At 42.2% G+C, this 20,247-nt stretch overlaps 1 protein-coding gene across 3 annotated transcripts in view; it reads right to left on the minus strand.

Moving 5' to 3' along the window:
* DUSP16 (dual specificity phosphatase 16) overlaps positions 1-20,247 on the minus strand; it is a 94,162-nt gene that overhangs the window by 31,021 nt on the left and 42,894 nt on the right. For all 3 annotated transcript variants that reach the window (XM_057491671.1, XM_036909577.2, XM_057491672.1), the window contains 2 exons: positions 8,982-9,575; positions 7,866-8,004 (listed from right to left, as the gene is read on the minus strand). In XM_057491671.1, the coding sequence (XP_057347654.1) occupies positions 7,866-8,004; positions 8,982-9,209 (367 nt within the window). In that variant the 5' untranslated portion in view covers positions 9,210-9,575. The remainder of the gene's footprint in view (positions 1-7,865; positions 8,005-8,981; positions 9,576-20,247) is intronic.

The raw sequence follows: 20,247 nt of genomic DNA on the forward strand, positions 1-20,247 counted from the left end.
GTTGAGACCTCTTATTTCTCCAGCTCTAGTACGTTGTGAAATGCATGTGGATAAGAATTACGTCTCACACTCTTTTGTAATTGCCTCAGCATTTAGCCCAGTGCTTGGCACATAATTAGAATTCAATAAAGTTCATTGAATCCTTCCTTGTTACAATGAATAGCTGTTGATGGACATAAGTCTTGTGTATTTTTGGTGTTCAAAAGGATTTCCTGATTCCATTCAAAGCTGAACACTCTGTTGGCATGGGTGGGGGCCCAGAATCTGCTTCCTATTTCCAGACCACAATGCCCTCTCAGGGTGAGAGAGGAGGCACAGGGCAAGAAAAACATTTTTCTGCTTCTAATGGAAAAAAAGTAGAATTAGTGAATGCTGGTCAAGAAGCAACACTGAATCCTCACTGCACTTCTGCCTTATCCAGGGACATGTCCCTAAGTGGCTCAGAACTCCACAATGGTCTGGAGAGTCCAGTAATGCCTCCACGGTCCAGGGCATCATATCTCTTAGGATATAGACCAACTACAGTCATAGCCCAGAGGAGGATGAAGCAGCTGCTCCATGTGTCTCTAGTCATGGCCAAAGGGCACAATGAGATCAAGTTATCAATCAGGAGATAACTCCATGAGTCAAGAGGAAAAAGGTCTATTAGTCCGGTCCTGGAGAATGACTCAAGAAAATCAAATTTGACTAACTTGTAAACTATCGGTGAATCACCATACTACTCATTTCTCAGGTCTTTAGAAGCTCAAAGCTTGCAAGCTCGAAGCAGGCCCTCCTAAAACCACTTCTGGGTACTGCACTCCATCAGCAGCCCTCCTCTTGAGCCAGCTACACTACATGGCTGCCCTGGAGACCTCACGGAGCAGCGAGGAAGGGCAGCCTGTTCGCTCAACCAGACCACACTAGCGACTGCTGGGCTCACAAGTCCAAAGCACCTTCCATGAGCCAGACACAGTGCTGGGTAACAGGGACAGTGGTGACCAGGTCAGGGACCCTTCCTGGAATTGACAAGTTAGCAGGACAAACTTGAACAATGAGATGAATAATTAACTAATTATGATAGGTGGCCAGAGGAATACGTTTAACAGAGGAAAGCAACTTTGGTAGCTAGGGAAGGCGTGATGGTCACACTGACTCCAGCGGGAGACAGCAGGCAAGCGGGGGCTGGGTGGGGAGCACCTCCTCCCAGGCCAAGGGAGAGCGACGCCGCAGGGTCAGAGCAACGGGGACAGGGCCTGAAGCATGACGCCAACAAACCCAAGACAGACTGAGGTCTGAACACGGCCTTAGAGGGTTAAGCAGGCAGGAGCCACCACTGCAGGGCCTGTAAGTCAGTTCAAGATTTGGGAATTTATCCTAAAAGCACTGATGCATATTAAACTGGGGAGTGATATAATCTGATTACATTAAACATGCAAAACAAAAATACAACTTTTGCTATAGTGTGGGTATTAGACTGGAAGGTGGCAAGACGGGGGATATGCAAAGACCAGTTTGGAGGCTCTTGAAGCAATCGTGGGAGGGAGGACACTGGCCAGACTTAGCAGGTAGCAGAAGAGGACTGCAGACAGATCTGAATGCTCAGAAGAAAGACATGGGACGGAGAGCCGTCAGGTGTGGCAGACAAATGTCCAGCGGTTCACAATGCCCCCAGAGCAAACTGCAAATCCACACTTCTGCTTCGAAGGGCTTGCATGATCCGATTTTATGTCCTCTCAGTTCCTACTTCTCTGCTTCACAAAAAATCCACTGTCGTCCCCTTGCTGCCTCCTAAACTCTGTCTTCACTCTTGACACTTTTTAATCATGCTCCCCAATCTCAGAATGTCAAGTACCACCACCTCGGAATCTTAATCATCTTTCAAGGTCCACTGCCGTAACCCATCTTCCCCAACTTCTGCAGACTCCACCTAGTGATCCCTTAGCACCAAATCACACAGTGTAGCACACAATCTTATGCTTCTCTATTTAATCCTCTTTAGCATGTTTCCCCAAATTAATTGCTGGACGCTCAAGGGCAGGGGCAAGTCTTTGTTTTTCTGGTGTCCCATCCCCCAGGCCACAGAAGCACCCATGAAACCCTTAGAGGTGGACTGTAAGGACAAGGGCCAGCGCATCTCCGGAGCACACAGACGACGTGACTGGGGCAAGGGAAGGCAGATGTTGCTGCTCTCGTCTAGGGTGCTTTTGTTGGGCTTGTGCAAAATATCAGGATGAGGAACCAAAGAACTATCTTTAGTCTGGCCTGTAGTCCATTTTTTAACAAGACACAGCCTCAGGCATTATGTCTTAGCCACTAGTAGCTGGGAAGTGACATAAACTGGCTTACCGCACTGGAGGTAGCAATTGGAGAAAAGATGATCCAGTGTGGAGAGCCTCCTGCACACTGAGGGTCAGAAGCAGAGCCAGCAAATACACAGCAACCAGTGGGCAAAACAGCCGCTATTTTTAGTCTGCTTTCAGTGGCTCTCAGTCACTGCAGCTTTTAAACACAAGAACAGCCAATTCCTGAATAACAGTAGTACTTCTACTAAAATCCATTAATTTCAACCTCTCTTAACCAACTATTACAGGATTTGAAATGCAATGATTAGAGACTTTCCTCCTCTAGACAAAGGGACAGAAGAAATGCCAAACTAGATAATGGAACTGACAGTAACAACAGCATGTACAGCAAATTCTGAAAGCAGAAACATCAGGGTCTACTATACTTCCATTAGGAAGAATGGTAGTAATTGATTCCTTTTAACCAAGGATATACATTTACTGACTCAATCTAGATCTCTGTTAAATTGAAAATGTGTAAAAAGTCAAATACATTTTTATTCACTCCTAGCTCTAACTACACTAGCAAATTAACTCAAAACAAAAAGTATGTATTTGGCCTTTAACCACTGCAAACATTAATCTAAGACCTCATCCACATTCAGAGGATAAAAGAATGTCTATAAAACCCCTTAGCACTGCATCTAATGCTGTACTTAATAGTAAGTGCTTAATAAATGGTATCTTCTATCATCCTTCAGGGCTATACATCAGCACAGAACATAGCAGTTAGATTTTTACTTAAGGATTCCCTCTGGCTAAAATAATTTAATGCTTAAAAATTTTTTTATATACAGAGTATCTTTATATATTGCTTCATTCCACAAAATGTGAAGAATATGACTGTGAAATCCACAAGAAGACTGGGAAAGACTATTCCAAAAAGAGCCTGTCAGGATAAGCCTGATGGAAAATGGGCACCCTTGATTCCCGGTCCAGCGTCCTGATGAAATTCCAGAAGACTGGAATTACAGTGGATATGGGCTTTGGGTGCAGTGAGAACTGGGGAGAGTCACTCAAGGGCTCTGTCACCTTCCTCATCTGTAAATGAAAGGGCTCAAGTCTGTGATTCGCTGACTGTTCTTGCCCTGTGGAGTTATCTGTGCCTCATCACAGGCTAGAAATGTGTGCTGTAGAATTTAAAAACTTGTGGGTCCCTTTTGCTTTTACTCAGAATTGTAATAGTAAGGAAAGAGGAGAAAATAAAAGAACAGCATTTCTCATCTGTAGGCTGATCTTTATTTCTACTAAATGAACACATTTATTCTCTTTTCTCAATGTTAGCACAAAATAAAAGTCCAAATTCAGTAGTTTTTCTTTTTTCTTCTATATTTATTTTCAGTTTGGCACTCTTAGAAATACATTAAATAAAGTGATACAGGCTAAGGAACAATGTTATTTTTTTAAGGAGAATGAGATTTCTGAAGGTTAACAAGACCAAAAATGTTGATCATTAAGTTGATGTTGGAAGCTGTTTTCTAACCCATAGTAATAATAGTTTTTTTAAAAAAACTACTGATGGATTTTACATGGATTATCTAGTATCTTTACAACAGGATCCTCAGTTATGGTCATTTTTGTGAAACAAATGTTTGTCACACCTATTCTGTTGCTCCATTAATTCAAATTCTTAAATCTTGTTTTTAAAGCAGTTGTAGGAGGATACGTGTGTCTCTAAACTGTGCTTATCTAATAACCTACTTCAAAACTGAAAAAGAAAAGGAAAAAATGACTTTGCCATTACCTACCCATCAGTGATGATGGAGAACTTTCCAAAGGGATCGAAATCCATCCGTTTATACGAAGCTGAGGCTGCTGAGAATTAAACCCTTTCCTCCTCGGGCGGTGAGACAATACTGTGGCTTGGTTTAGCTGAGTTACTGAGAGACTTACTGATGGCTGAACAGAACAACCAGTTTACATCTGCCTTTAAAATATATATTGATTATTTCAACTGCTCTCAATTCATATAGATCCAAGGACTTACATCTTCCTATGAGTGGAGTAGGTTTCTAGAGCTTTATCAAAGTTTAAGTCTTTATCAAAGTTCAGTACTTTAGGATCACATGAAATTATCACTGTGTAAATGCAGCAGTACTTTTATTAGATATTAAAATCATGTTTAAACCTACTTAAATAAGCAGAAACATTTTCATATTACTTTTCACATAGCAGCTATATGTTTGCGCTATGTTTGAACAAATACTGTGCAAATCACTTATTTGAAAACAATCTCTAGTTTTCACAATACTTTCAAATTAGATTCATCACTATTAATACTATCACATGTTCTAAACTAATAAAATGAATCACATGAAATATAAATGCTATAAACCTAATTTAGATATCAAATATTTATTGAAAATTTAAGAAGGGCCAGGCCTTGTGGGGAACACAAAGATGAACAAGACACCATCCTCAGCTTGAAAAAGAGAATCCGGCAGGGGGGTTAAGATAACAAATGAAAAAGATAAATGACAATATAAGGTTTAAATAAGATTTTAAGATAACAAAGATTTATGACAGGATAGTATATGGCTATCAAATTAATCATTTTGTTTAGAATACTGACTGGGCTTTAAAAAAAAAAGAGAAAGTTGCTCAGGCAGGAATCAAGGTGCCTGGTCACGTCAGCCCACAGATGTGCTAAGAGAGGACAGTTCACTGCAGAACCAAGTTCTAAATGTCAGGATTAGAAGGTGTGGCAATCTGGTCTCACTGATAATCGGCTGCCAAAGTGGCTTAAAAGAACCCCTTTCACCTGGCAGAAACTGAAGTTTAGTAGGCCAGCTTCTCCCCAAAGCAGGACTTGTTCCTGGTTAAAGGATCAAGCCCACTGCCTTCCCCTGGAGCTTCCCCAAAGCCTCTCCCCCTTCCTTCAGTAATCCTTCACTGCTTAGGTCCGTGTAATGAGGTCCTACAGATAAGTTTGGGTTTCCTCTTTTCGAGGGAAAGAACTCATTCAGATGCTTTACCAGTTCTTTGGGGAGGCCCCCCTTGGGCCCCTTCTCTGGGGAAGGTAGCCCTGAGAATGTGAATGGAGCGCAGGCCACAGTTCTTCACTTCCACATCTAATGACCATAAAAACCATCTCATGTATATCTGATGCTTTCTTTCTGAATAATCTCGGAGTAGCTGAAAGCTCTAAACTAATGGAGAAATGACTCCAAGAAACCACTCTGTCTTTCTCTTATCACCTCCCCATGAGGCTGACAAGTACCTCTGGCTGCTGAAAGCAAAAGGGGCAGATTAGAGTGAAAACTCATCTCCAGGGACCTTGTCGTTTCCTGTGGCACCTGTGAGAAGCTAATGTGCTTTTCCATGGGCAGGCATGTCCCTCCAAGCCAAATATTTAAGAAACGTTTGTCGATATGTCCTTCTGTCCCACATCCCGGAATGTCCTCTGGGCAGCTGGGGCCTGGCAACAAACAGGTTACTGAGAACCGATGGCCACACCTCCCCCAGCATTCCCTTCCGCTTACCCCACTGCTCTGCTCTGAGGAACAGACTCACCAACCAAGGGCAATTTCAGTTGGTCAGGGGTTTTTGGATGGTTGGGGAGGCTTTCACTCCCTGGGGCATCATAAGAGGTCTGGCTGCTCAGAAGCTCCCAAACAGGGCAGTTCAGTCCCTGAAGCCACCTCCTAAGCTAAGAGATACACAGGATCCCAGGATGTGGACAGGGCTGTGGTGCTATCCATGCATTCAGTGTGTCACTGGTGTTGCCTCCACGGCTTTGTTTAGGCTCAGGAACCACTTCCTGCACGAAGTGGTGATGTCAGGGTGTTCTGACTCCACGTGTCACTCCATGTTCCTCCAGGGTTGATCTGGCTGATCAGGCTGAATCCTTTTGCGTTCCTGCCCAGTCAGTACTTCTCCCAAAGCTACACGTGCTTGATAAGAACCCTCCCAGGTAACAAAGGAGTGCTCTTTGGTAAAGGAGAGACAGTATTCAAATAACTAAAACACCTGTGCTAGAAACTCAGAGGAGTGTCTGGCTGGGCCATGATGCCGAATCAGAGCCCCTGAGGAGAACCATCTCAAACCAGAGCAAGGAGGGATAGTCACTTCTCTGTTAAGTGCATCTTAGACCCTCTTTAAGGAAACCCTGGTCTAACAGTAGGATTCCAAGGTAAAATCCCCCACGCAGTGGCTATGAGAAGATAAATGAGTTCCTATGCTCACCAAATTATTTTGGTGCAACTCCAATAACAGCTTTCATATTTAACAGTTATACTCCCACTAAAACAATGTGCCTACCAACAACAGACAGCATAGCATAATTCTTAGTTATGGAACTTTGAAAACTATGTTCTAAGACAAGCTGGCTTCACTATGGGATGCTGATCGAGAAATCAAGATAGAGTCCCAGGGTAAGTGAAAGATGGTCAGGGGCTTTTGGATGGTTGGGGAGGCTTTCACTCCCTGGGGCAACAGGCGATCTGAAAGAGACAGGAAACTTGTTCCTTGAGAAAACGTCAAAGCTAATGAGAGAGAACTGGAGACATGGAATCTCATCTAAGCCTGCCAAGAGTTTCAACGTGTTAGCACACCATCAACCGATTGATCCTATTCTCAGAAAACCAAAATGTTTATACTTCTGACACTCAATTGCCAATATCATCAAGCTCACTATACCTTCCCTACAACAAAAGTCTAAAGGGGTGAAAAGGATAATATTTACCAATATTTTGTTTATCTTAGGTCACATTTTTAGGAGCACTCTTGCCTTTCACTGTGGCAGAATCTGCAGGACACAGCAGCTTTGTGCTAAAGGTCACCGTGCATTGTCAAACTGCACTCCCGTCTCTGAGCTGCCTGAGCGAAAGGGCTTTGGTAACGTCTGCAAAGCCGGGGAAGCCAAGGGTGAATGTTCTGCTTTGGAATTCATGAGAAGGATCTCCCACGCTGCCCTCCTTTGGGGCAGATATGGAATGTTTAGTCTTTCCCATGTACTTTATAAAGTCGTCTAGTTTCTGAGCTTTTGCAAATGAGACTGCCAGTTATAAAAACAAAACAAAAATACACAAGTAAACAATTTTTAAATGATCCCCCTAGTTATTAAAAGAAATATCTACACACATTCTCCCCCTATCTCATTGTTCATATGGTCCAAGAATGGTGAGCTTATCACTGGAGTCCACTCTAACTATAAATGTTTAATAAGAGCTGGACACTGTCATACTGATCTCATTCTCTTCCCAAAGGGGGTGGGAACTAAGAGCTGGGGCTGAGACGTACAGCATTTGGTGTTTTTAGATCACATGTGAATGGAAAAACCCCTAGATTGAAGCTACACACAGATTTACACAGCATTTCTAGCTAAGAAATATCAAATGAAGAGACATTCGAGCTAAGTAAAAATACACTGACCAATATGGAAGGATGACAGTTAAATAGAATAGTTATGTCAATCAGAAGTTATAAATAAGTCACCTTATACAATAAACTCACAGTTGTGATGATCTATTGGACTGTGAGCTCACTGTGCTTACTCACAGGTAAGACTCCCAGTCCTTTCAATTCCTTCACAAGCCTTACCTGCAAGCAGGTGGACAGAGCTGAAGCTCTTCTCCAGTTTACCCAGAAGTACAGTAAGAAAACAGTCTGAAGACAGAGAGGCAACATCTTGGGAGCTTTGATCATAAACTACAACCTTCTGACTGCAATCAATGTCGACCTGCAACGCAAATGTGAGGCGGTTAGGAAGAAAGCTGAGAAAAATAATCCTGTAAACCTCTGTTGCTACAGCAATAACTGCTTCCTGTTTCCAATTAATAATTTGAATAAAAATGAGGTGCAATCAACTTACTGGATAAACCAAGCATACAAATGGTTCAAATGCTTGTAAAGATTAACTTTTAAAAGGCAACGTTGACGTGTTTTGTGTAGATGTGCTCAAAACTCCTTGATTTTGAGTCCTTAACACTAAATAAAGGTAAACTCATAAGACAAATAATATGCAAAACAAATATGACAATTCTTGAACTAAAGAAACATGTTTTAAATGGATTCTATAAAACAACACAGAAATCAGCTGTTTAGTAAAATTCAAACATTTTACTCATTTTATTCCTGAAGAAAAGGAACAGCATGACCCAACACAAAGATGACATTTTGGTGTCCCAAGAATAACTTTCCTTGCAGAAAACATCCCTAAGTCTTGAGCCACGATACCTTCCCACAAATAAAAAGCACTTCTAGTGTGATCAGTATCTACTTTCTTTTTAAGGCACATGAGAAGAATAATTTCCTTTCAGTAAATGTGTAGATTATACAGAAAAATGTATTAATTTAGTAATTATTAATAGTACATATATTATAAATTACTATATACTACATAATTACTAATTAATATAATGTACTAGCTATGACTATCAGTGTTTAAATTAGTAAAACAATTTTAGCAAACCATTAAGAAAATGGCATTTGACAAAATTAAAACAAGTTAACTTTTCTGTCTAGTTTAGAAATACTCTCAAATGTGATAATATGGTTAGTAAATTATTTTGTAGTGTCATAAGGCACCAAAGTTTAAAAAGCCACCAAAACTTCCTCAAATTACTTTCTCTCCTTAAAAATGAGGCTTCACTTAAAATTATTCCCCATTCAGTATGTGTCCACTTACTTCAAAAAGGAAAACAAGAACACATTTACCTTGTGTTTTGCTGAATGCTGGATGAGTTCTGTAATTAACACTTTGTCCTGTTGCAACCTTCGCTTCATAAGCTTGGAGCAGTTGATATTAATGGCTTCCAAAATGTGGGATGTATTGTATTCCACAAACGGCCGGCTATCAATTAGTAGCACTTTTTCCGTTCCACTTTCCAGCAGCGCCACCAACCTCTCAGTAACAATTTGGGTTCCAGTCATCTCATGGGCCATGACAACAATAAGTCTTCTTTCCCTACGTCCCTCTTTAATTTGCCACGATGACGTAATGGTGGTGTGCTCAAAGGCTCAGCTACTCCATTGTACTAAACATGTATGAGGTCAGGCTGGTGGTGACTGGCAAAAGGAGAGTTAAACCCATTTTCAGCAAGAGCCCTCCAAGTGAATGTCTCTTTCTCTTTCCCGCTGATGTGCTCTAGCAAAAGACTCCTTCCACAAAGCAGCCCCTCACATCTGATTCATAAAGAGATGACTGGAATAACCATTCCACAACAAAAGATGCTTTGGGGCAGCCAGTGCATTACGTCATTCTTTACCTTTGCTCCCTCGCGCCAACAGCTTTATGCTGGGCTGAAAAGCCTACACGGAGAGAGAAAGACGGGCAGGAAACAAAACATGAGGTCAAAAAAAGAAAGAGCATCAGATTCAGAGACACTGTATGATTCATAATATTTACTCCATTAATTTAATTCCATACTTGATGCACTGTTTCATCTGAACAAACAAAAAGGACAAGTAGGTATGGCTTCAGAAAAACGTGCTCATTATACCTCAAAACATAAAAACGCAAAGAAGGCAAAATCAGACCTAATTCCCGTGGCCCAGAACCTGTGTGAAATTAAAAGAGCTATAAAACACTGCTTGATGTACTCTTATTCCAAATGGGTATCCTCCATTTTATTTGCTTATTTCTTCACAATAGCACAAAGAATACTGCCTGGGACCAGGTTAGCAAGGCCATATTATCAGGACAAAATCTCTTCTGATGGCTTGAGAATCACTGCAATGGGACAATGCAGGCTGCACCCTGAGGCTCACCAGCCGTCCCTGCAGGCTGCCCTCAGGAGGAGGATCCAGGAAAGCAGGAGGTGCAATAAAGCTCAGCTGCCTTCTCAGGGGGAAGAGGACAAAAATGGCTGACACTCTTGTCATACCAACTGCTGAGCTCACAGGTGGGGGCTGAGGGTGCTCCAAGCCCCAGGGTGGTCTCACAGCTATGATCCCGGCCAGTCTGTCCCTCCCTGGTTCCTTGACCCTTCATAGGCTCACCCCTCATGTTCTTGTGCCTTATTCTTAAGAGAGTCACTGACTCCCTGCCTTAGAAATCTCACACCTTAACCTGGGGCTGCAGGTCAGCAACCTACACACAGAGCCCTTAATAGCGGACCCAGTGGTTCCCTGTTCTTGCCGAAGTCCTTTAACTGGCCGTTAGTTAGAGTTTTGTGCCTATGGCATGGACTTCACCCTGACCCTCAATAATCTCAGGTTTCTATCTCCCCTGGTACATCTCTGCTTATAAGAAATCCTCTGCTACATAAAACTAGATGTCTACTGTTGGCATTCAGCTTCTGGAGGATAAACTATTTGATGGCAGAGGTCTTGTATTTCATTTCTTACCTTCACAGTGCTTTGCACATAAGATACTCAATTTACACTGTTACAGATAAGTAAGATCCTCCTTATTCCAAAAACAGTTTAAGATACTGAATAAATATTTGATTAACTGATTTCAGATCAGGATGGTAGAACCCTCAGACATCACCAGGTCCTACTTCCTATTTCCAGACTTTCAAATTAGAAGCGGAAGCATGGAGAAGTAAGGGAGCAGGATATAAAGAGAAGTGGCTTTGTCATTTACCTATCATGTAACTTTGGACAAATCATATCACCCCTCTGAAGCACACTTTCCTAATCTATAAAATGCAGGCATAATACTAGCCTTGTCTCCTCACAAAGTTTTGAATACAAAATTATCTAAGTTTTCTAAAGTGAGTAAAGAAGTAACTATTACTCATGTAGAGGGAAAATGCTCTAAAGATGCCAACGGTAAACAGCGCTGCCGTGCTTCTGGAATCTAAGAGACATCACTCGGCAGATAAAAAGCGAAGCGACTCCATCCTCCAGCCAGCTCAACCAGCTGCGCCCTTTCTCACAGAGTGAGATGCACACGGAGCTAGAGGGCACTGAGAAGTCATCTCATCCACCCCACATTTTACAAGGCAGCTCCATATACTGCATTACTGGTCCCTTTCTTGTTTTCACTGTATTAAAATATTTATTTTTAGTGTAGCTTAATGGCAACAAGGTAAAAAAAACTCATCTCTATCTTCAGTTGAAGCAATTAGAGCAGAAAATTTGTCCTAGTCACTTAACTAACACCCTTTGCAAACCATCTACCAAGGATATAGTACTGAAACAAGTCCTAGCGGCTTGGTGACACGGTTCCCAGCCATGTGAGGTCCTATACTCGGATTGTGTGACTCCCAAACCGGGCTCCTACTACTGGGTGACCCTCTTTTCTCTAAGTACCTGTTCCTGTAATGAAACCAGACTGAGAAAGAATGACGTGGCCTGTCTGTGAGGGTGCCCAGGTGGCACAGAAAGTGGGAATCCGAGAACAAGAGCCTGCTGACTCCGGAGATGGCGCTGAAGCTTGGAGTCTGGTTGGCTGCGCGCGGTGATACAGTCAGGACGGGACAAAGCAGTTATCTGGGTGAGCAGATCAAGGGACAAAGGCAGGGAGGAGACAGCAAACATGCAAAAGTCGAATTAGAAAGTTCTCGTCTTTGCTTCTCAGAAGCCAAATCTCAGAAGCCCAAACCACGGAAACCAGAGATAGGCTACAGCAAACAGGGCTACCAGGCAGAACACGGTCATCCTTACCCAGAGAACCGGAGTCAGTAATTCCAGGTGCAGAAAGACCCTGTCCCTGCCCAAGAAAAACCGGCCAAAGAGACCATAATACGAGGACATGACTGAGGCAAAGGAGTGAACTGAAATGAGGATAAAGTTACACCCTTTCATGTTGTACTGAGGCCAGCTGGAGCCCTCCCATGACACCTTTATGCCCACAGGCCTGATGTTCTGTAGTCCCCAGGTGATTACATGACAGGCAGAGCCGTGCCAAGGGGGTATGGAGAGTGCAGTAATGATAGCTGGAAACCTCATTTATTTACAGTATTCTGGTTCAGTCCTCTTCTTAAGCTACAACTCTAATTTAGAAATTTCTTTGCATTCTGATTCTGATGTTGATTCTGAAGCATATCAATACCCTGAGATCAGGGAAAAGACTGTCTGTGTCACTTTTGTTTTCAAAATCTTTTGCATTGGTTAGGATTTAAATGACAAGAGAACATTTTATTGTTAGTAAAGTCACCAAGATAATCGTAGCCAAAGTTTTTACAAGTCAAAAGGAATGAAAAATTTTTAGACTGAACCTACAGGCCCAAGTGCATACACCCCAAGGCAGGCCAGCTTTGCTACTTATCCATTTACTTAAGACAGTTTTTAAAATTTTACTTATTTTTTTCTCCATATTCACATGGTTCATAAAATGAAAAGTATAAACATGTATGATACTGTGAATATGTATAGAATAAAATATAAATATATATCCTTTTCCTTTCCTTCTTTGTTCAGCTGGTTACACAGTATATATTCTGTTGTGTATCCTGCTTTTCTTTCACTTAAAATACCCCAATTTGACTTTTCTATATTTAATTAGAATGTAATTATAATCTATATATCCATGGGTCCCACAAATGCACTTTTGGACATCCAAATAAAACATGTAGAAATACCCCTAAAAAGCAATTCCCCCTTTCCCCTAGCACTACACCCATTCAATTGGCTGTTCACCTGGGGACCTAAAAGCAGCAGTGTAATTCCTAACAGTATGTTGTTTCTGGAATCCTAATGAGAACGTACGCTATCTGCTCGAACTTAGAGAAATTTAACATGTAACAGTGTACATTCATGAAATGTATAGATGTAGCTTTTAAAGGATACCCTGCTGCAACGTTGGCTGTTCCCACCCAAAGAGGGGACGGGGTTCCTGGGGGAAGGGGACACCTATATGGTGGTCATGGGACTGCTGAAGGGCAACAAGCTGCCAGTGTCGTGGCTTAAAGCCTCCGGCAAGACGCTGGAGGACTTGCTGGCAGCAGTGCTGGCCCGCAGCTATGTCCCTCTGCAGCTGATCCCGTGAGGAGGGTGCTCCTGGCCTCCCAGCTGGGCCCTGTGGCTGCCTGGGGAACAGGCTGAGGAGGCGGGGCTAGGCCAGCAGGGAGACTCTCTTCTGAGGAGGCTGCTAGTGTCTCCCTGTACCATCCAAGAAATCTGGGAGGCAATGGGCCCTTCAGAAGACAAGTAAATAACCTTTTGTATACATTTTCTATTTCTCAAAAAAAAAAAATCAATAAACCCATATTTATTATACCAAAACTAGCAACCTTAACCAGGGGCGCAAAACAAATACTTGCAAAGTATTCCACTTTCAAAATTAAAGGGTTTTTAAAAGACTATTTACAAAGGAATAGCGATAAATTGAGGCAACATTTTAGTAGAATAAAATGACTATACAGATCAGGGAACGAAATGGGCAAATCCCCTAAAGAAACACCAATTTTGATATATTTTATATTTCACCAACTTATGTTTTATATTTTATAACATTTAATATTAACATAAGTGGTATACAAAGCTTCCCCTTTTAATGTATAATTTTTAAAGTTTCTCCTTGTAATTTTATTTTTTACAGCCCATTCAGTTACCTATGGGAAAAAAAAGTATCTACGACTTTATAATAGAAACCAGTAGAGTTTTATTTACTGAGATTCACCCTATTCATGTTTGCAAATAATACCAATGATTGAATAAAGTATAATATTGAATTAGCTATGTCAGGGAACTGTAAATCTAAAGCTGTTTTAATGATAAGATGAACAAGTTGAAATCTGTTTTAAATTAAAAGAACAATATGAAATCCAACTGTATAAAAACCAACAGTTGCCATTAGAGTAATTAGTTAAAAGGAAAAATATTTTTTCTTTCTTCAGTATATGTAGCATTTAAAACTAGTGCCCAACCAGATAATTTTTTAAAGATTAAGGCCATTTTTTTTTATTAAGCTATCATTGATAGGCAATCTTATGAAGGTTTCACATGAGCAACATTGTGGTTACTACATTCACCCATATATAATCAAGTCCCTCCCACATACCCCATTGCAGCCACTGTCTGTCAGTGTAGTAAGATTCTATAGAGTCACTACTTGTCTTCTCTGTGCTGGACTGCCTTCCCCGGGATCCCCATACATTATGTACGCTAATCATAAGGCCCAGATTAAGGCCGTTTTTTAAATTATTCTCTTAAGCATCTCACTCTTCCTAGATGAGGTGTTCTTTTCAACTTCCCAGACATGTTTCTGGCTTCTAGGTCAGTCATTCTGACGTGGGTACACCCCACCAGAGAAAGGGTGAGAACCTTTCCCACATACTATTTTCTCCTGCTACCCATGGGTTATTTTCTGTGACAGCAACAGTCCATCTAAGGCCCTCAGTAAGGCGGACAGCAGGCAGCGTGAGGCGGGGGCTCCAGGAACACACCTGCTGGCCCGGAAAGTACGTCCAAGAGGAGGGACGGGCTACCCCTCACAGAGGTCCATTTCCATGTTAAATGCTTTTACAAAGAAATTCTCAGGAGAAGGAAAAGGATCCTAGGCCTTGGGGCCCTTAGAAGTCCTGTTCAGAGAAAGTGATGGAGTCTTACTTCATTGGGCTTGAGCTCAAGTTCCAATTCTCAGAGAATTTATAGAAATGATATAATCAGGCGAGAAGTTTGCTTCTATTAAGCTACAAGCTGGTCTTAAATTTTTTTTTCCTCCAATAAAACTGAAGAAATAGGCAACAAGATATACCAAAAAGCCTTAAACACAGACTTTCAATAACAGAAAAAAGGAACAAATCAAAAGGGAAAAAGCAGGCTATGATGCCCAGAAGCAGCCAGAACATCTTCAACTTTGTCTTAATTCCACACTGATGAAGGCACCTTTGCTTCATGCGCTGTGGGCTGACCAACAGAAGTGCTGAGGTCTCATGTTTAGTAAAATATATTCAATAGGAAAACAAAAACAACCCCCAAAACCACCCTCATCAAAGCCAAGGCTATATGAGCTTAATGTGTCCTTTAGTCGCCTTCTCATGTCTTGACTGTCTTATCTTACCCAACATGGAGGACACATTCCAACAAGCAGTGGCAGTAACAGGATAGGCGGCTTGAAGCCCGGCTGTCTAGACAGTACAAGACAGATTCAACACTTGTTAGCAGCATAAAATCCAGCCCCCTCTCACTGACAACAGCACTGCTGAAAGAACCTGCTCCTATCAGAGTCTCAGGTTGTTTACATACATCTCAAGGATCCACAGAATAAGGCTGGAAGAGCAGCCATCCTTCCAGACTAGATACAGTGTCTTTGCTTAGACACAGACCAGACCAGGCAGAGCCCAGGTTTGTGAGACGTCTTCACCGCGTTTCTCCTCATTGGTATTGGCTCAGCCGGGGCCTCTGTCATCCTTCCTGGTGTGGCCTCCTGCTTGTGCTCACCTGTTCTACCAGCTGCCCCTTCCCTGAGCCACCTGAACTCTCTGCCTCCTTCCCTCCCACCTCCCAACACACCAATAAACCTATCCAAGATGCCCTCCTGGCCCCCCAAAGCTCCCTCCCTTACCCCTCTACATCTAATGCTTTCTCCTGGCTGAAAACAAAGGACTCCACTCCCTAGAAGAGGGTCCTGGATAGGAAATGGTTTGGAAGGAGTAAGAACGGAGGGACCCCTAGGTGGACCTGCTGGGCAGAAGAAATGTGGCCAGGGCTTGATTTAATCTGAGAGTTGAGGAGAAAATGGTCTGGAAGGAAATTCCCTGCAATAAGGTTGGGCTGGAGACCGGAGAGGAGAGATTCAGAACAAAGAGGTCAGATGGGGACTGATTTGCACAGGAGCATGTGTCAGGCCTACTGTCACTCACTCAGTGAACTAACAAGCAGTGGTGGAACACCAGGAAGTGCCAGGCACTGCTGTGGGAGTGCAGCAAAAATGGACGAAGCACACACTCCTGTTCTCCTGGAGTTTCCAGTTCAGGAGTGGAAGATACACAGCAAACAGCAACAACAAAAACAGAACGTGTTCTTTGACAGATGGCAATGAGCACTGTGGAGAACAACTAAGGTAGGGGAGGAAGGAGAGCTGGTGCAAAGTTAACATTTTTGAGAGAAAGGAGTCAAGGAGGCCCGCCTCTGATGAGGTTGCTGGGAGGGCGAGCTGTGTGGTATCTGCGAGACTAACTCCCTGGGTCAAAAGCTTGATGCCAATGAATACAGTATTGGCCAAGGTAATGCTCAGCTGGGCAGGTGCCAATAGAAGATGTGGCAGGTGTTCAGTCTTTCTTCAGAACTAAGGCTGTATCTACTGGAAATGAAGCATTTTTCCAGGCACTTAAAACTTTTAATTTCAGTGTGAAATATATACATATGTATACACACACATATACTCATACCCACAAAGGAAGTTCAGTATAGCTTCTTTTTCTTAAAATTACAAAGGGAGCAGCTGTGGTTCCTATATTAGTACACTGCTTAGCAAAGAAATGAAATACCGTAACAAGATTAATATTAATTTAATACACTTCTTCCAACTCCATAAATGTGTTGTACCTAACAAGAGAATCTTGACTTCATAGTATAGAATGTATAAAATATCAGATGTAAAACAAGATGTATGCTTGCACAAATCTGTATGACAAGGAAGTAGTTTAAAGGATCTTTCCATTAAAATAAAGAAAAAATGCTTTCAAAGAGACCTTCTTGTCATAAAGTGTATCAAACACCACAAGGCCTTTTGTAAGTTAGATTACTGTGTTCAGGAGGTTGGTAACACTAATGTAAGTTTATAATCTTTAGCCATACACCACCATTAGCCCACACCACCCCAAACAACACGATTCCACTACATGAAAGATAAAGTGTAGTTCCTGACTAAGAGCTAAATTGCTAAAGGTATTATGACCAAGGTAAACAAACATCTGGACAAGCAAGAACACAGTCTAATGGGAGAGTGATATAATGTAATTTTTTTCCAAAGAAGACCAAAAGGCTCTATGAACAAGCAATGGAAAACAATTGGAAATCATCAAGGCCAAACACCCCACAACTCCCAGTTGAGCCCAATTTTATAATAGCAATATTCTGGAATTTTATCTACTTTAAATCTCTTAATAGTGAGACAAGTAAAACTATAATCCAAACTATACCTTCTTGAAGATAATCCCAAAATGGCTTACAAATATATTTTCAAAGTGACTTACAAGAAACTGCTCCACTTTCCAGTTAAAATGTGAAAAATATTGGAAAAGGATTACATGTGCAACAGAAGGGGACTAACTTATAAATTATGATGAATCCTGCAACAGAGTACCATGCAACATTTTTTAAACGATGGTGTAAAAGCACGCTTCTCGACAATGAAAGACAGTCATGATACACTAAGAGAATAAAATCAAGTTACAGAACAGTTAAGTGGAACCTCAAACACCTACATACATGCAAATAAGATGGATATATGCAAAATATGTAATAGTTTTACTTGGGTAATTAAAGGTAATATTTATTATATTCTTTTCCATCATGTTGTAAAGTGCAAAAAAATAATAGCAAAGAGCAGACCCACTGAGGCATCTGGTGGCGGCAGCAGCCTGCACTCCTTGTCAGCACTTGTCAGCACGCTTGAGACGGTGTGGGTTAGGGCAAGGAAGAAGAGAAACACAACACAGGTAAACTGTGTTTACCCTCAAGGTAAAAGCTGAATTTCTGTTTCACGAAAGGAATTACAAAGAATTATTTTCAATAACAATAATGTTGGTGTGGGGAGCAAGCATAATTAAACTTTAAATCACCCATTTGTGACCATAAACCTGGACTTCTAATTGGTCAGTTGGGTTATGGCTCTTTTAAGACAGAAGGTTTCTTCTGTACACAAAAAATTTATAGGTAGTTTTCTTTTAAAATTAATATATTCTCCAACACTCTTCAAATGTATTTTAATTTATAAAGCCTCCCAAATCAACCTGCTTAAAGCACTGCAAATGGAACAGTATGTCTTTCACTTCTCTCACTGGAAAAGCACAAATTCTTTTAACAAAGAATATACAGCAGCCTCATCACTATTCTCAGGTCCTAAATAGACACTCACAACAAGCCTTGAACACATTCCAGGCGTGGCCTTCAAGCCTGGACCACACCTGCTTCCAAGGCCCTAAGGCTAAAAATAACTCTGGGGCCTCAAAAATGGGATCCCAGCCAGGCCCAGGGGTAACTGCAGGCCCCTTGCTCAGCTCTAATAACAGTAAAAGCAGGAGCTACACAACTCTACATGCACAAATTCCACCACAGGCTTCCTTCTCTGTCTCCGTGCCAATTGCCTCCATCCTAGGCCTGTTCAGTTTCTTTGACCCTGGACGCCAACACTAATCCTAAGAACTTAGGAACAAGTGAGGTTTTATGGTTATTGTTTAAAACAAAAAACAAAAAAACAAAATTGTGGACCAGGAGAGGGCTCAGGAGACCTTGTTCCTACTTTCAGCTGCTCTACAAAGATGCTAAAATGTCACAGTGAGTCACTTAAGCATCCCACGCCTGTTCACTCCTCACCTGTAAGAGGAGGAGCCCTGTGATCACTTGACACCTGAAAATTATTTCACTAAGAATATGATGAGATCGCCGTCAGTGCACATGCATCTCGGGTCTTAGTAAGGTGCCCTAATGGGCACCGAACACCACGGCTGATGTGACCCTGAAGCAGTCCTGCTCAGGAAGTAGTTTGTGGATCCCATCACAGATTAAAACGGTGACTCCTGGGCAATGGCTCCCCACACAGCACACGGCCGTTTCACCCAGTGTCCTGTGGTGGGAGATTTCCAAAGTTTGCTCTGAGACAATGACTTTGACTTCCCTGCCAACCCCAGGCGCGCAGGAGCCCCCCAGGTAAGGAATAAGGCAGGGGGAGGCTGGGCAGAAGATGACGGGGGCACCGCAGCATCACTACTCGCCCCAGGCCCCCAGGCTGTGCTGACTGAAGTCAGGCTTCCGCCTCCGCACAGTGGGGGCCCTGGAGGTAACGTATCAGGAAGCTGCCCCAGGCTGGGCGCCTGGCCCCTGACCTGGGCCAACAAACCACAGCACAGACAGCAGGGAGACCAAACCCGGCAGGGCAGCCGAGAGGGGAATCAGAATGTTCTGCCCTCATCCCACAGTGACTTTCTGCCTTGTCCTTTTCACCTTCCATTTCTCCCCTGTACTTTGGCTCCACATCACCTACCGGCAGTTCCTGTGCCATTATTTGTTCTTAGAGGCTTTGCTGCTTCCCTTTCTCCCTCCCACTCCCCTTCACATTCATCTTAATTTCTCCTGCCTGGGCCCTTGCTGTCTTGCTATTATGAGTAATCACAACAGCTCTAGGCTCTGGGCTGCCTTGACACAGTCATCCATGGATTCAGGATAAAGGTATCAACCTTTAAGGTCTTTTGATTATTTGTTACTATAAAATAAAAAGCTTTATTTTGGAGGAGAGAGCTAACAGTTTTCCAGTTTGGTATTTCATACATGGGTATACTGAGTAGAGATGGTTACTTTGGTATCTCACATTTTCACTACCCTCAAATGCCCTGATGACCTAGATAGTAAAGGTTAAGCCTTCATCTAAACCTCAGAGGAAGACACAAATTCTCAATGTTTCCTTACTGGTTGCTTAGAAAATGAACAAGATCTGATTTACTTTACAATCAATGTGCTCAGATTGTTAAAGCAGAAAGTAAGTTCTGCACACATGGACAAAGTTGTCTTCATCAGGAGTGTGACTGGCAAGTTCCGACAGACCTGTGCCAGCAGCCCCACTGGCCTGCCCTTCAGCCTCCACCACCAGGCAGAGGACCTTCAAAGACAGGCCAGAAAAGGCAGAGTGGGACACTGCATTATTGCAGGCCCTGTCTCAGCTCCCAGTTAACTCTATTAGCTAATTTTTTAAAAGGGATTTCCCACACAGTTTGACTAGCAAAATAAGTAGTAGTGGACTATAACCCACAGAATAAATAACCATGAATCAAAAAAAAAAAAATTCCCATGAAACACTTGTCCTAAAATCGAAGTTTGAGAGGATGGTGTTTCTGTTTGCTATCAGTTTTGTCTTTTTTAAGGTTATCTG

This window comes from Manis pentadactyla, chromosome 14 (assembly GCF_030020395.1).
Source record: "Manis pentadactyla isolate mManPen7 chromosome 14, mManPen7.hap1, whole genome shotgun sequence".
NCBI classification, from domain to species: Eukaryota; Metazoa; Chordata; class Mammalia; order Pholidota; family Manidae; genus Manis; species Manis pentadactyla.